Source organism: Scyliorhinus torazame, chromosome 5 (assembly GCF_047496885.1).
Source record: "Scyliorhinus torazame isolate Kashiwa2021f chromosome 5, sScyTor2.1, whole genome shotgun sequence".
Classification (NCBI taxonomy): Eukaryota; Metazoa; Chordata; class Chondrichthyes; order Carcharhiniformes; family Scyliorhinidae; genus Scyliorhinus; species Scyliorhinus torazame.
This window is the reverse complement of record NC_092711.1, coordinates 117,076,380-117,092,336: the sequence shown is the minus strand read 5'-3', so window position 1 is coordinate 117,092,336 and position 15,957 is coordinate 117,076,380. Positions and strand designations below refer to the sequence as shown.

Genomic DNA, 15,957 nt, shown 5'->3' with positions numbered 1-15,957 from the left:
ATCAGCGAGTTCACACCGACAAAAGACCTTTTAAATGTCCAGACTGTAGGAAGTGCTTTAAAACTTCCGGGGAAGTGACCTGTCATCAACGTGTTCACACTGACGAGAGACCATTCAGATGCTCTCACTGCGGGACTGGCTTCAGGCGATCATCTGAACTTACTGTACATCAGCGAATTCACACTGGGGAGAGACCGTTTACCTGCTCTGTGTGTGGGAAGGGATTCATTCAGTCTTATCACCTACTGAAACACCAACAAATTCACTCTGATATAAAACCTTTTAAATGTTTTGACTGTGAGCAGAGCTTTCGAAGCAGCAATGGCCTAGTGATGCATCAGCGAATTCACACTGGGGAGAGACCATTCACCTGCTCTGTGTGTGGGAAGGGATTCACTCAGTCATACAACCTGCTGAAACACCAACAAATTCACTCTGATATAAAACCTTTTAAATGTTTTGCATGTGAGCAGAGCTTTCGAAGCAGCAATGAGCTGATGATACACCACAAATTCACACTGGAGAGAGATCGTTCACCTGCCCCGAGTGCGGGAATGGATTCACTGACTTACAACTTATGCTGAGACACCAGCGACTTCATGAGTGTCTCCAGGGATTGGATTCCGCTGTTTTCGCTGCTGTCAATCAGATCCAGAACTGAATGTGTGGGTTAACCCTGAGGTGTGTAAGAAACATGCCCCAGTCACTCTCTTCCATGGTTCAGAGCTCCGAGATACAGACAAAAGGCTCCTTTACAACTGTGTTTAGAGTCAACAAGATTAATTCCCGTACCAGCCTCCCCGAAGAGGCGCCAGAATGTGGCGACTAGGGGCTTTTCACAGTAACTTCATTGAAGCCTACTTGTGTCAATAAGCGATTTTCATTTAATGTTGTGATGAATGCTGGAACCTGCAAGATTTTAGTCCAGGAGTCAAGAGTTTACCCAAAAAGGGGATCCAAGCCATTGGTAATTTTAAGGCAATTTATGAAAAAGCGACAGTTTAGATTTGGTACACCAGCTAAATCGGCAGGAAATACATGTGACCCACAACATGTGAGAATGGTTTACTGGTCACGGATCAGGGAGATGCTGATCTCCGGGGCTGGAGGTGACGGTCTCCTCGGAATGGTTTACTGATCCCGGATCAGACACTCGGACAGATGGAGCTGATCTCCGGGGCTGGAGGTGACAGTCTCCTCGGAATGGTTTACTGATCCCGGATCAGACACTCGGACAGATGGAGCTGATCTCCGGGGCTGGAGGTGACAGTCTCCTCGGAATGGTTTACTGATCCCGGATCAGACACTCGGACAGATGGAGCTGATCTCCGGGGCTGGAGGTGACAGTCTCCTCGGAATGCTTTACTGATCCCGGATCAGACACTCGGACAGAGGGAGCCGATCTCCGGGGCTGGAGGTGACAGTCTCCTCGGAATAGTTTACTGATCCCGGATCAGACACTCGGACAGATGGAGCTGACCTCCGGGTCTGGAGGTGACAATCTCCTCGGAATGGTTTACTGATCCCAGATCAGACACTCGGACAGATGGAGCCGATCTCCGGAGCTGGAGGTGACAATCTCCTCAGAATGGTTTACTGATCCCGGATCAGACACTCGGACAGATGAAGCTGATCTCCGGGGCTGGAGTCTCTTGTGTTCTCCTTCCTCTGGATCCAGTCAGAGTGTTTGGTGTTAGTCTGAATCCAGCACCGATCACTTTGAAAATCTTTCCTGTCCAAAGTGATTTTCCTGTCGGACCGTTTTAACCTTTACTCAAACAGTTGGTTTATATTCGGGTCGTCAGATCCAACCTTCTCCAGTTTAGAAATCTGGTTTCAGGGTTTGTGACAGAGAGAACAGGCCTGTGCTGTGTGTGTCACCCAGCAAGCTGCTGTGGAAGCTTTGTTACTGAGAGCCAGAGAGAGCTCATTCTATTCACAGTCAATGAATTTCTGACATTTTATCATAGAATTTACAGTGCAGAAGGAGGCCATTTGGCCCATCGAGTCTACACCGGCTCTTGGAAAGAGCAACCTACCCAAGGTCAACACCTCCACCCTATCCCCATAACCCAGTAACCCCACCCAACACTAAGGGCAATTTTGGACACTAAGGGCAATTTATCATGGCCAATCCACCTAACCTGCACATCTTTGGACTGTGGAGGAAACCGGAGCAGCCGGAGGAAACCCACGCAGACACGGGGAGGATGTGCAGACTCCGCACAGACAGTGACCCAAGCCGGAATCGAACCTGGGACCCTGGAGCTGTGAAGCAATTGTGCTATCCACAATGCTACCGTGCTGCCCCCTTATCATATTAGAAATAAGCAGAAAATCTAAATTCTAAAGTTGGTCTCAGCGGCCGTGACAATTATCATCGATTGTTGGAAAAACCCATCTGGTTCACTCATGCCCTTTAGGGAGGGAAATCTGCCGCCTTACCTGGTCTGGCCTACATGTGACTCCAGACCCACAGCAATGTGGTTGACTCTAGTGCCGAGCAGGCCACTCAGTTGAAGGGCAATTAGGGATGGGTAACAAATCCCGGCCTTTCCAGTGACGTCCACATCCCATAAAACAATCAAAGAAAAAACCTCACCCCCCCTTCAGCTCCTCGACTTGCTTCACTCCACCATTGGCAGAGGCACTTTCACCTACCGAGGTCCTGAGGGCTGGAAACCCCTCACTAAACATTTATGAACATTATTCGATGGTGAATGTTTTTACAAAATGTGCTGTCCAATCAGAGATTGGTGTAAAGCTGTCTGAAGGTGAAGTTTCCAGCTGCGAATCTTCCATCTGAAGTTTCCGAGTGTTTTTGTGACATTCCTGAGTTTTCCAATATGAGGCAGCGACAACAACAACTGGCATTTACCCATCAACAGCTTAAAATGTCGGAGACCCTTCACAGAGGGTCAGAAGCTGGGTGGAAAAGGTAAGGAGACAGGTTTAGTGAGGGGTTTCCAGCCCTTAGGACCTCGGTAGGTGAAGGCGCCTCTGCCAATGGTGGAGTGAAGCAAGTCGAGGAGCTGAAGGGGGTGAGGATTTTTTCTTTGATTGTTTTATGGGATGTGGACACCACTGCAAAGGCCGGGATTTGTTACCCATCCCTAATTGCCCTTCAACTGAGTGGCCAACTCAGCACTAGAGTCAATCACATTGCTGTGTGTCTGGAGTCACATGGAGGCCAGACCAGGTAAGGATGGCAGATTTCCCTCCCTAAAGGGCATGAGTGAACCAGATGGGTTTTTCCAACAATCGATGATAGTTGTCACGGCCGCTGAGACTAACTTTAGAGTTCCAGGTTTATTCATTGGATTTGGGATTTGAATCCGTGTCTCCAGAGCATTAGCCTGGGCCTCTGGATCACTAATCCAGTGACATTACCACGATGCCACCTTCTCCCCTAATTGGAGGAGTGAGGGAGCGTGGAGGGTTGTAGGGCTGGAGGAGGTTCCAGAGACCGTCTGTCATGGAGAGAGTGGCTGCCTCCATGGAGCTTCAAGCACGGCTCTGAAATGGGTCGGTGTAGGTCATGACCTCGGCCGTGCAGGAGATGTCTGCTGCCTTGAACAGGATGACAGATACTGTCAACACGTCACTGATCTCCAGCAAAGGGCTCCCACCTTAGACCCATTGTCCCCAAACCCACAGGCAGTATCCAACACGCCGCCCCGTCTCCAGCTGAATCTGCCTGGCACAGGTACAGATGGGTCAGTCTGTCCCAGGACCCTCCGGAGCTCTGAAAGCCAGAGGGTGGAGACCCTCCAATGATGTGCAGGTCAGGTGGATTGGCCATTCTAAATTGCCCTTAGTGTCCAAAAAGGTTAGGTTGGGTTATGGGGATAGGGTGCAGGTGTGGGGATTGAGTAGGGTGCTCTTTCCAAGGGCCGGTGCAGACTCGATGGGCTGAATGGCCTCCTTCTGCACTGTAAATTCTATGATTCTGTGACAAGCCTCTGGGCAGTGCGAGCAGGGATGTGAGCAGCCTGTCTCTACCTCTGCTGAAACCACACAGGGCAGCACGGTAGCATGGTGGTTAGCACAATTGCTTCACAGCTCCAGTGTCCTAGGTTCAATTCCTGGCTTGGATCACTGTCTGTGCAGAGTCTGCACGTTCTTCCCGTGTGTGCGTGGGTTTCCTCCAAGTACTCCGGTTTCCTCCCACAGTCCAAAGATGTACAGGTTAGGTGGACTGGCCATGCTAAATTGCCCTTAGTGTTGGGTGGGGTTACTGGGTTATGGGGACAGGGTGGAGGTGTGGGCTTGGGTAGGGTGCTCTTTCCAAGAGCTGGTGCAGACTCGATGGGCCAAATGGCCTCCTTCTGCACTGTAAATTCTATGATCCGCCAAGTAGAAGCAACAGGAAGGGTCTGGGCTCCAAATTGTAATTCACCAAGTGTCTGAAATGGGGGTTTGACAAGATATGACATTTCTTTATTTAATAATGATGCACAAACTGTATTGACTGGAACCACTTCCAGCTCTTGTCCGTTCTTACATCCTGGGGCCAGCTCAGCCTTTCACTGAGTTCATGCTGAATGTGAATCCAGGCTGGGGGCCATTGGGTGGATGTGCAATGGGAGGATGAGTGGGTGAAGGAATGTTCAGTGAACAGGGAGGGGGAGGGGGGTTGGTGCTGCTGGTGGGAAGTGTTCATTCTGAAGGAGTCCCCCCTGAAACAGAGTCCATTCATTTCTCACTTTGAAATGATTGAGCTGCTGTCTGTCCCCATTTCTACTCAGTTTTTCAATATTTAAATCTCGACTGAAACATATTCTTGAAGTGACCCTGAGATCCAGAGAATTTTAAATCTGTTAAAGTCAATCCCCATCGAGTGCACAGGAGGACTCAACTGGTCCGAACTTTTTATGTTTTCAATAAACCAAGATCTTACAAGATGTTTATCGGGGAATTGTATTTCTCTGAGACCAGGGATGGTCAAACTCTGTCCCAAAGTTTAGATTTGGGTCTTGAGCCTGGGCTATGGGGCCCACGTACATGGAGCATCATTCCGGATGTCCTTCATCCCTGATTTTACTCACATTCCAACTGGGGGCTGTTAGCTGCCTGGACCCTAATCACTGGAATTTCATCCCTAAACCTCCCCACTTTTCCACTTAATTTTCCACCTTTAAAACTCTCTTTATAACTGAAGTCTTTGACCAACTCTTTGGTCATCTGACCCAATATGTCCTCATGTTAACTAATTATAAATAGAGCTGTTGTAGCTCAGTGAGATCTTATCACTTACTGAGTGAGTGAGTCTGTATAAATGTAACTCAGATACACACAGCTTGTGTCATAGTTCAGTGAGATCTGATCACTTGAGTGAGTGAATCTGTATTAATATAACTCAGGTACACACAGTTGGTGTCATAGTTCAGTGAGATCTGATCACTGAGTGAGTGAGTCTGTATAAATGTAACTCAGATACACACAGCTTGTGTCATAGTTCAGTGAGATCTGATCACTGACTGAGTGAGTCTGTATAAATGTAACTCAGATACATGCAGCTTGTTAAAACAGTCCTGGGAGGAGGAAGTTCTGAGCTGCCCGCTGGATTTCTGTTCTCCACAATTGGGAAAAGGTGATTCTTTCCCAATATTGGAAATTACTAATAAAGTTGTTAAAGATGATTAGTTGTTGTGAGCTGGGTTATTTGTTAGAATGAAGGAGTGGGATTGAGCCACAGTCTGAGTCACCAGTTTAAGGACAGGAGGATAGAGAATCTGGAGAGGGGAAAAGAATCAGGAGGAGACTGGAGACTGAATCTGGAACAATGAGCAGAGAGGGAGAGGTGTGTGTGGGACTGAGATTCATAGATTTGGGAGAATGCACCATAGAAACTAGAATGGTCCTGAATTTCTATCCTGCATTTACACCGAAAACCTCTAAACCCCTTTTACTGGGAGTTAGAGGGAGAGGATTTGCAGACAAAAAATTCAAAGTAACAATCTTGAGATCTTTCAGAATGACTTATTCCATGTATCTGATTATGAAAGGGGAAATGATTGATCTCTCTGTGGGGAAAGGTTTGAAATAATTTTGACTGAGAAAGCCTGGGACACACAGACACAAGGGCCAGCAGTGCATCTCGGATTCAAACATGAGGTGTGCAAACAGGTCTGGTTTAGTGTCAGAGGTTACCAGGGAGAGGAATGGAGCTGGGAGCTCGGGAATGAAAACAATGACTTTGGTTTTCCCAATATTTAATTGGAGGAAATGTCTGCCCATCCACCACTGGATATCAGACAAACAGGCTGAGAATTTAACAATTGTGGAGAGAGGTGGTGGAGGTGGAGCTGGGAGCTGTCAGTGTAACTGTGACAACTGACACTGTGTCCAGATGGTGTTATTGTGGGAACATGTGGACGAGAAAGAAGAGGAGACAAGACTGGATCCCTTGGTAACAGCAGAGGTAACTGTGCAAGTGGGAAGGGAAGACATTACAAGTGACTCTCCAACTCTGATGGAGAAGAATGGAACCAGGAGAGAGCAGCCCCACCCAGCTGGATGACAGTGGAGAGGTGACGGAGCAGAATGGTGTGGTCGACCTTGTCAAAGGCTGCAGACAGGCTGAGGACAGAGGGGAGGTTTGTCTTTGTCACAGTCACAGAGGATGTCATTTGTAACTTTGATAAGAGTTGTTTCAGCACAGTGACAGAGCAGAAACCTGATTGGAGGGATTCAAACGTGGCGTTCTGGGAAAAATAGACCGGGATTTGGGAGAGGAGAGGGGTGCTGGCGATGGGGCAGTAATTTGTAAGGATGGTGGAGTCAAGGGTTTGCTTTTTGACAAGGGTAGAATGACAGCAGAAGGGGAGGGACAGTACCTGATAGAGAAAAGATTCAACAAAGTCAGTGAACATGGGGAAGTTGGGTGATCGGTTTTGTGGGAATAGGGTCGATGGAGCAGGAGCTGGGTCTCATGGACAAGATGAGCTCTGAGAGGGCATGAGGGGAAATGGGAGAGAAACTAGAGAAAGATGTGGGTTCAGGGCTCGGGAAAGGATGACATTTAGAGACAGTTTGGTCCGGTGGGCTCGTGGAAGGGAGGGAAGCAGCAGAGGCAGCTGATCGGATTTACTCAATCTCAGTCACAAAGAAGCTCCACAAGCTCCTCACACTTCTTGTTGGAGGTGAGGATGGAAGAGACAGGGGAGAGCGAGAGGACTTCAAAAGGATCTAACTTGTGTCAGAGATATTAAAAAGTTCCAACACACTGCGTATTTTGCACAAATCTAATTTATTTGACTTTTAGCCAGAATATGAGTCCCTGTAACTGGGCTGCAGTTTATTACCATCAGCAGAACCAGACCCCAATGAACACGGCTCAGTCCTGGGTGTGATTAACAGAAAATTCCAATCACTGTAGTTATTTATGAACTCGCTGATGTCTCAGCAGGCTGGATGAGGTTGTGAAAGCGTTCCCACACTGGGAGCAGGTGAACGGCTTCTCCCCAGTGTGAACTCGCTGGTGGGTCAGCAGGTTGGATGACAGAGTGAATCCCTTCCCACACTCGGAGCAGGTGAAAGGTCTTGTGCCAGTGTGAATTCGGCGGTGGTCAGTGAGTTGTGATGATCGTCTGAACCCAGTCCCACAGCGAGAGCATCTGAATGGCTTCTCGTCAGTGTGAACACGTTGATGGTACATCAGTTCCCAGGAACTTTTAAAGCCCTTCCCACAGTCTGAACATTTAAAAGGTCTCTTGTCTGTGTGAACTCGGTGGTGTCTCAGCAGGGTGGATGAGGTAGTGAATCCCTTCCCACACACGGAGCAGGTGAAGGGCTTCTCCCCAGTGTGAACTCGCTGGTGTGTCAACTGAGTGAATTCCTTCCCACACTCGGAGCAGGTGAAGGGTTTCTCCCCAGTGTGAATTCTCTTGTGCGTCAGCAGGTCAGATGACTGAGTGAATCCCCTTCCACAGTTGGAACAGATAAACTGCCTCTCCCCGCTGTGAATCCTCTGGTGTACAGTGAGTTGGGACGATCGCCTGAACCCAGTCCCGCAATGAGAGCATCTGAACGGTCTCTCGTCAGTGTGAACACGTTGATGCAGCATCAGTTCCTGGAAACTTTTATAACATTTCCTGCAGTCTGAGCATTGAAATAGTCTGTCCTCTGTGTGAACACGCTGGTGTCTCAGCAGGTTGGCAGAAATAGTAAAACTCTTCCCACACTTGGAGCAGGAGACGGTTTCTCCCCAGTGTGACTGTGTCGATGTGTTTCCAGCTCTGATGGGGAAATGAATCCCCTTCCACAGTCCCCACATTTCCACGGTTTCTCCCCAGTGTGACTCCGCTTGTGTCTCAACAGGCCTGATGTTTGTCTGAAGCCTCGTCCACACACACAGAACACGTGTACGGTTTCTCCCCACTGTGAATGGTGCTGTTTCCTTCCATGTTCAAAGTATGATGACATTCACGTTACGGTAAATGGAGCAACTGGTGCTGATCCTGATGTGATGAAGTTTCCCGACTGCAAATCCTCCTCTTCCAATGACCTGTGAACCGGATTTAAAATGAAAAATAGGGAGTGAGACAGAACCCACAAAAACACAAAGGCAGGTTGTGAAATTGAGCTGAATGAATCGGGTCATTTGTGGGGCCGGCACCAGGAAAATGTGACCATGAAAACTGCTGGATTGTTGTGAATACACAACTGGTTCATTAATGTCCTTCAGGGAAGGGAACCTACCAATTGGTATGAATCTACACCAGACTCTGACACTCTGCGAGAAGGAAGGAGAAAGGGAGTAGTAGAGGCTGAATGATTGAAACAAGTATTTAATATATCTTCAACATGAGCAGAACTTTGACAGAATCTCCCAAACCATTCTCCACCACCTCGTAGGAGCAGGGTAGCAGGAATATGTGAACACCATGATTTCCAAGTTCCCCTCCAACTCGCACACCATCCTGACTTATCTGACATACAGTACTGGATGGACAAAGCCATTGTCTTCATGCCCAGTTATAAACTCCACTCCCTCACCGCCGACTCAATGTCCCTCCCTGGGAACTGTCTGACGCTGAATCAGACTGTTCACAATCTCTGGCATATTTCACCCCAAGCTGTGTTCCTGTCCACACATCACTGTCACTGCCTATTTCCACTCAGTAACATTGTCCAGTTGTGTCCCTGTCTTAGTTCATGTGCTGCTGAAACTCATCCATTCCTTTTGTTTCCTCTAAACTGGACTATTCTAATGTGGGTCTTGTTGATCTCCCAGATTCAACTTCACAGGAACTGGAGGTCATCCAAAGCTCAGCTGCTCCTGCTCTCACTCACACCAGGTCTTGTTCACCATCACCTCTGTGCTCTCTCACCTACATCGTGGTAATTGCCAGTCCGACAGTCGTCTGGGCTCATTTAATTCTGACCCTCCCCCGGCTCCAGTTCCTCTCCTGTGGTCACAATCGCCTCCCTGAGCTGCCTGATCTCCTTCAGTCCGTCTCCACCAGCTGCACTGAGCATGCTCAGAATACAGCACAGCCCTGCGTCCTCGCCCTGGGTTCCATTAGTCGCCAATAGGGGACTTTCTGACCGATTGGGAATTCTGGGTAATCTCACTGCCATCGAGATCAATCAGTGAACAGGCAAACGTTTTCTCCAGTTGGTAAAAGGGAAGATCCATGGATGAGGGGGATAGTGGACAGGAAGCAGAATCAGAGGTTCAGGCATTGTACTGAATACTCACAGCATAAACACATTAATCTGATAGATCACTTCCACACGAGAAGACAGCAGTGGGAAGCCTCCTGACATTCTGGTCCCTTCCCAGTCAGTAATCACTGGAGCTGGAATACAGAAAAGAGTCGGAATAAATTCAGGGATTTATTTGTTCAGTTTTACAAATGGGTCTGGAGTCACATTCGAAGTTTGTGCAGACTGTGAGTACCTGGCTTTATTAACCCTCCCTTTCCAGAACTTGGGGGAAGGTGTCTGGTATTCAGGTCAAATATTACAGGAACTATTTTAAAGCTTGTGTCATCATTGACGCTTTATAATTACGGGTCATGACTAAAGCATTCATGGGAACTATTTCTTATAACGGGAGGTAGTTAATAAATCAGGGGTCTGAGCTGCATAAATAGAGGTGTTGAGCACTAAAACAAGAAATTATAAAGTCCTGGTTAGATCACAACATTACATCCAGTTCTGGTCACCAGTCCTCAGGAAGGATATGAGGATCCTTACAGAGTGCTGAGGAGATTCAGGATGGTTCCAGGAGGGAAGTTAGCGGCAAGGTTAGGTTGGAGAAACTGGGCTTGTTCTACACAGAGCAAATGAAATTGAGAGGAGATTGATGGAGGTGTACAAAATTAATACAGGCATAGATCAGGTCGATAAAGAAAAGCTGTTCACATTAGCTGATGGTGCCTGAGATGCAGCGGGGAATATGAAGAAGACCTTTTTTTACACAGAGTGATAACCTGGATCTCACAGCCCTGGAAGGTGGTGGAAGTGGAAATGATTCATCACTTCACAAGAAAAAGGATGATATACTGTGCGACTTTTATCAAGGATTTGGCTGCATTAATTGCACGCTGGATGATTGCTTCATATTTTAATTGTCTGCCCCCCTCCCACTCTGACCTCTCTGCCCTTGGCCTCCTGAACTGTTCCAATGAAGCTCAAAGGGAGCTCGGGGAACAGCAGCTCATCTTTCCATTCGACACTTTACAACCTTCAGAACTCAGCAGTGAGTTCAGCAGTTTCAGCAGCAACCGAGGTTTCAACATCTGGAACTCTCTCCCTGAAAAGGTGCCAGAACCAGATTCTATGTTTAGAATGTGTCTGCTCATGCGAGATTCCCCAACCAGTGGAAATGGTTCCTCTATATCTACCTTGTCAATTCCAATTAACATCCTGAAAACTTTGATCAATTCCTTTTTAATCTTCTAAATTCCAAGGATTACAACCCTCATAATCAGGTGGCAAAGGGGTTAGGGAGGGGAAAGATATAATTAATGGCAGAGTGCTAAAGATTGCGCAGGGACACAGGGGACTGGGGTTTCTAAGTGCTTTTCTCTCTGAAGTGACAGGATATATTCAGAGAGTAGTTAGCGAAGCAGTTCTGTAGAAAGATCATTTAGATCCGAAAATTAACTCTGATTCTCTCTCCTCCACATTGCTGGAGGATGTGCTGACGAAAGGGGGACTGAAGAAGGGGGTAGTGTCAGCGGTCTACGGAGCTATTTTGGAAGAGGAGAAGGCACCACTGGAAGGGATCATAGGAAAGTGGGAGGAAGAGTTGGGAGAGGATATGGAGGAGGGGTTCTGGTGTGAGGTGCTCCGGAGAGTGAATGCCTCCACCTTGTGCACGAGGTTGGAGCTGATACAGCTAAAATGAAAATGAAATAAAATAAATTTAGCATTTTCTCCCAAATTTACACCCATCAACAATAATCAGTTTCCAACCCTGACCGGTCCAACACCCCAAATATGGCCTCCTACCCCAAATATGGCGACCTGGGGTAGGAGGCCATATTTGGGGTGTTGGACCGGCCTGGGTTGGAAACGGGTGCGGAGGCACATGTTTTAGCCTTCGCCTCGTTGATCGCCCGAAGACGGATCCTGATGGGTTGGAGAGCAGCCTCTCCAACCTGGCGTGGCGTGGGGATCTGTTGTAATTCTTGACACTTGAGAAGGTTAAGTTTGAACTGAGGGGAAGGACATAGAGGTTCGACAATTCATGGACATTATTCATTATGCACTTCCAAGAACTGGATAACATTGAACATTAGTTGCTGATTAATGTGTATTGTTGATGGGTGTAAATGTGGGAGAAAATGTGAAAAAGGAGAATTTTATTTTTTTTAAAAACATTGAACATTAGTTGGTTGGGTGGGGGGGGGGGGGGGGATGGGTGTTAATGGGGGATTCCTGATTCCTTTTTGTCAGTTGTTTATGTGAACATGTGGGCGAATGTTTGGGGTTTGGCGAGAGGATGGGATCGTTGTTATTAATATGGGGATTGACATATTTTTTACTGATTATTGTTTATTGTTGATGGGTGTAAATTTGGGAGAAATTGCGAAAAAGGAGAATAAAGAAATATGTTAAAAAACTCTGATTCTCTCTTCACAGATGCTGCCAGAGCTGCTGAATTGTCTGTTTTTATCTCAGATTTCAAGAACCTGCAGTATTTTGCTTTTATTAAATTAACTCTTGAGCTGATTAATGGTGTTAATGAGCACAAAATAGAAGTTTTACTGCTTTATAAAGCTCTGATAAAGCCACAATTTGAGTATTGCGTCCATTTTTGGTCACCACTCTTCAGGAAGAATGTGAAGGTCCTTGAGAAGGTGCAGAAGAGATTTTGCAGAATGGTTCCGGCAGAGGGGGTTGAGGTGATTTAATTCAGATGTAGAAGATTCTGATGGGTTTCAGTAAAATAGACAAAGAACATCTGTTCCCATTCACTGGTTGCACAAGAACTCGGGGACACATTCAGGTTTTGTAAAAGATATGGGAGATGTGAAGGGGTCCGATTTTACAGTCAACGGTAATGACCCCAAAGTTATGGCTGAGGGGAGGGCAGAAATGGACACGATGAATATTTTCAAAAGGCAATTGGATAAATATTTAATGGCAATAGACCTGCGAGGATCGAGGGATGGAACAGGGGAATGGGACTGACTGGACTGCTCTTGCGAACTAGCATAGACTCAGTGGGCCGAATAGCCTCCGCTGTGCCACCATGACTATGACTACTTTCTGTAATCTCATCGTATAATTTAACTTTGGGATTCAGCAGTGGCACAGTGGTTAGCACTACTGCCTCACAGCGTCAGGGACCCGGGTTCAATTCCAGCCTTTGTTGGAGTTTGTACATTCTCCCCTTGTCTGCATGGTGCTCCGGTTTCCTCACCATCCAAATTTGTGCAGGTTAGTGGATTGGCTATGCTAAATTGCCTCTTAAGGTCCAAGGATATGCAGTTCAAGTTCTGGGTTATGCGTATAGGGTGGGGTGGATGGAGGAAGCATAAATGGGTAGAGTGCTCATTTTGAAGGGTTGGTGCTGGATTCGATTCCCCCCCCCCCCCTCCCTCTGCACTGTAGGGGTTCTATGATCCCATGATCACTCAAGGGAATCTGTGCTCTGCACTCCCTCTGAGGCCATTCTATTCTCCCAAGGTTTGTTGCCCAGAGTTGAGTTTTCAAGGTGTGGTCGAATCAGGGTTTCTGAATCTCGGGGTTTTCCAGTCACACTGGGACCTGAAATCTTCCCTCACAGACAGAACAAACATTTTACCTTCACACTCAGATGCTGCTGATATTCAGGTTCTGATGTATCGCTGACTCTGTCAGATCACAATGTGATCCTTGGTTTGAGTTTCCCATCGATCAATGCTCCACTTTTAACTTCCTGAAAAAGAAAGTTACAAAGACCTTCAACTGTTAGTCTAAGATATAAATTGAGGAGACATAAAAATTGTCTTGGTTTGAGTTTGCTGTGCGTAAATCCTCTCCTTCTAACCCCCTGTAAAAGGAGTTTCCAGAATCCATCACTGTCAGTCACAACATTCTCTCCTCCTGCTGACAGGCCAGGGAGCACTGCGCATGCGCCCTGTTGCAATATGGCTGCCGTTATTCTGGGCCAGTGATGCAGAACAGCCCAACAACGTCCTTTGCAAAAACAGAATCAGGAGCTTTTTATTCGGGGTTTGAGGCATTCATGCTGTGTTTATGAAACCCCCTTCCCAGCCACTCCGCTGTCTCTGCCCCCACACCCCGCGACTCAGTTCACCGGATCATTTTTCCCCTCGCCGCCCAAGTCCAGACACGTACCGCACTGCGCATGCCCCATACTGAGGCCGCACTGCGCATGCCCTATTCAGAGGCCGCACTGCGCATGCCCCAGTCAGAGACCGCATGCGCATTCTCCACTTACAGCTTGGCGGTGCGCCTGCGCAAGAAGCTCCTGCGGGCTGAATAGGACAGTCTTCCACGCGGAGAATGCTGGGTCTTTATCCAACCATTAAAACGCAATATTGATCAATCGAATTTGTTGCTTTGTGATCTGATTTCGATTGGAGCCAAATGCCAAGATGTCACATTATTAAATTAATTGATACAGCAACCAAAGTGCATGTGAAGTACCTGAATGATACTAAATGGGCGGCACGGTGGCATAGTGGCTAGCACTGCTGCTTCACAGCACCAAGACCCGGGTTCAATTCCGGCCTCGGATAACTGTGGGAAGATTGCAGTTTCTCCCTGTGTCTCTGTGGGTTTCCTCCGGGTGCTCCGGTTTCCTCCCACAGTCCAAAGATGTAGAGGTTAGGTGGATTGGCCGTGATAAATTGGTGTACAAAAGATTAGGTGGGTCACCGGGATAGGGTGAAGGCATGGGATTAACTGGGGTGCTCTTTCCAAGGGCTGGTGCAGACTCGCATAGCCTCCTGCTGCACTATAGGTTCTATGATTCTTCCTCCAGTGTGACTGAGCTGTTATGTCAACAAATATGATGACCGAGTGAATTCATTTCCACATTCGCCTGGAGGCACATTCATTTTGGACCCAAGATGGCGCCGGAGCGTGGCGACTGTGAGCTCTGCCAAACAGATCTTTTTACAACTTTATAATCGTACTAATAATTTAAAACTAATTGAACACGAACATTATCACTAACCTTTACTCCTGTATGCTTCACCCGATGTCTATGTATTTACATTGTGGACCTTGTGTTGCCCTTTCATGTATTTTCTTTTTATTATATTTTCTTTAATGTACTAAATGATCCGTTTGAGCTGCTCTTAGAAAAATACTTTTCACTGTACCTCAGTACACGTGACAATAAACAAATCCAAATCCAAAGAATTTTGTGGTGGGATTTTACACCTGAGATTGAAGCTCAGTCAGTGATTTTAAACCCTTCTGCTAATGAGTTCCACATTCTTAGCACTGTTCAGTTAAAGAAAAGCAAAAAAACTACAGATGATGGAAATCTGAATTAATAACAAAAATAATAATCTAATAATAATCTTTATTAGTGTCACAAGTAGGCTTACATTAACACTGCAATGAAGTTAATGTGAAAATCCCCTAGTCGCCACACTACGGTGCCTGTTTGGATACACCTAACAAGCACATCTTTCGGGACTTGTGGGAGGAAACCGGAGCACTCGGTGGACACCCACGCAGACACGGGGAGAACGTGCAGACTCTGCACAGACAGTGACCCAAGCCATAATCGAAATACTCAGCAGATCTGGTAGTGTCTGTGGAGAGGGAGACATGGTTTACATTTCATGTCCAAGATCTTTCATCAGAACGACACTGCATCAGCACAGATCTGAAAGGTCAACTGTTTCTCAATCCCCAGATGTTGCCAGATATGCTGGGTATTTCCAGTATTTTCTATTTTAATGTCTAGTTAAAGAGAATTGCTCATTAGATGTATTACTAAGTTATATTTATTTTCATCCTTATACAAGTGACAACATCTTCCAATTGTCTACCCTGTAAAACACTTCTATACGTTTATATTCCTCAATCATTCACTTTTCCAAATGAAACGCCCCTAGCCTGCTCAATCTATCATGATGGGTATAACCTATCACTATAGAATTGCTCCAATAAAACTTTGCATTTTGACAAAGTTCACATATTAGCCGTTCATTCAGTCCACAACAGAATTTAATAGGTTGACAGATGCAGGTTTAATCACCGTCTGAAACATGCACATAAAGACAGACACAAGCGATTCTGTGACTGAATTGGAGTAAATGGCAGAGATTTTAATAGAATCAAATTTTAAAAAATCTGTCTTCATGGTAGCGAAATAGGAAAACCCACTCGGGGAGATGAGAAAAACGAGGCTCGGTACAGATCCCGTGACGTCCCTCTTTCTTCAACACGAACGGGATGAAGGCGTCAGAACGTTTCACACACAGAACAAAAAGGAATCAAATATAATGAAAATATCATTCTCAAATCTCC

The 15,957-nt window shown here is 46.6% G+C and overlaps 1 protein-coding gene across 1 annotated transcript; it reads right to left on the bottom strand.

The window, feature by feature from the left end:
• Positions 1 to 7,233: 7,233 nt before the first annotated feature.
• LOC140421699 (uncharacterized) lies at positions 7,234 to 13,471 on the bottom strand. The gene is given in 4 exon segments (XM_072506528.1): positions 7,234 to 8,199; positions 8,202 to 8,509; positions 9,707 to 9,806; positions 13,268 to 13,471. Coding segments are annotated over 2 exon segments (1,044 nt in total). The 5' UTR covers positions 8,428 to 8,509; positions 9,707 to 9,806; positions 13,268 to 13,471; the 3' UTR covers positions 7,234 to 7,381.
• Between the last annotated feature and the right edge of the window lie 2,486 nt (positions 13,472 to 15,957).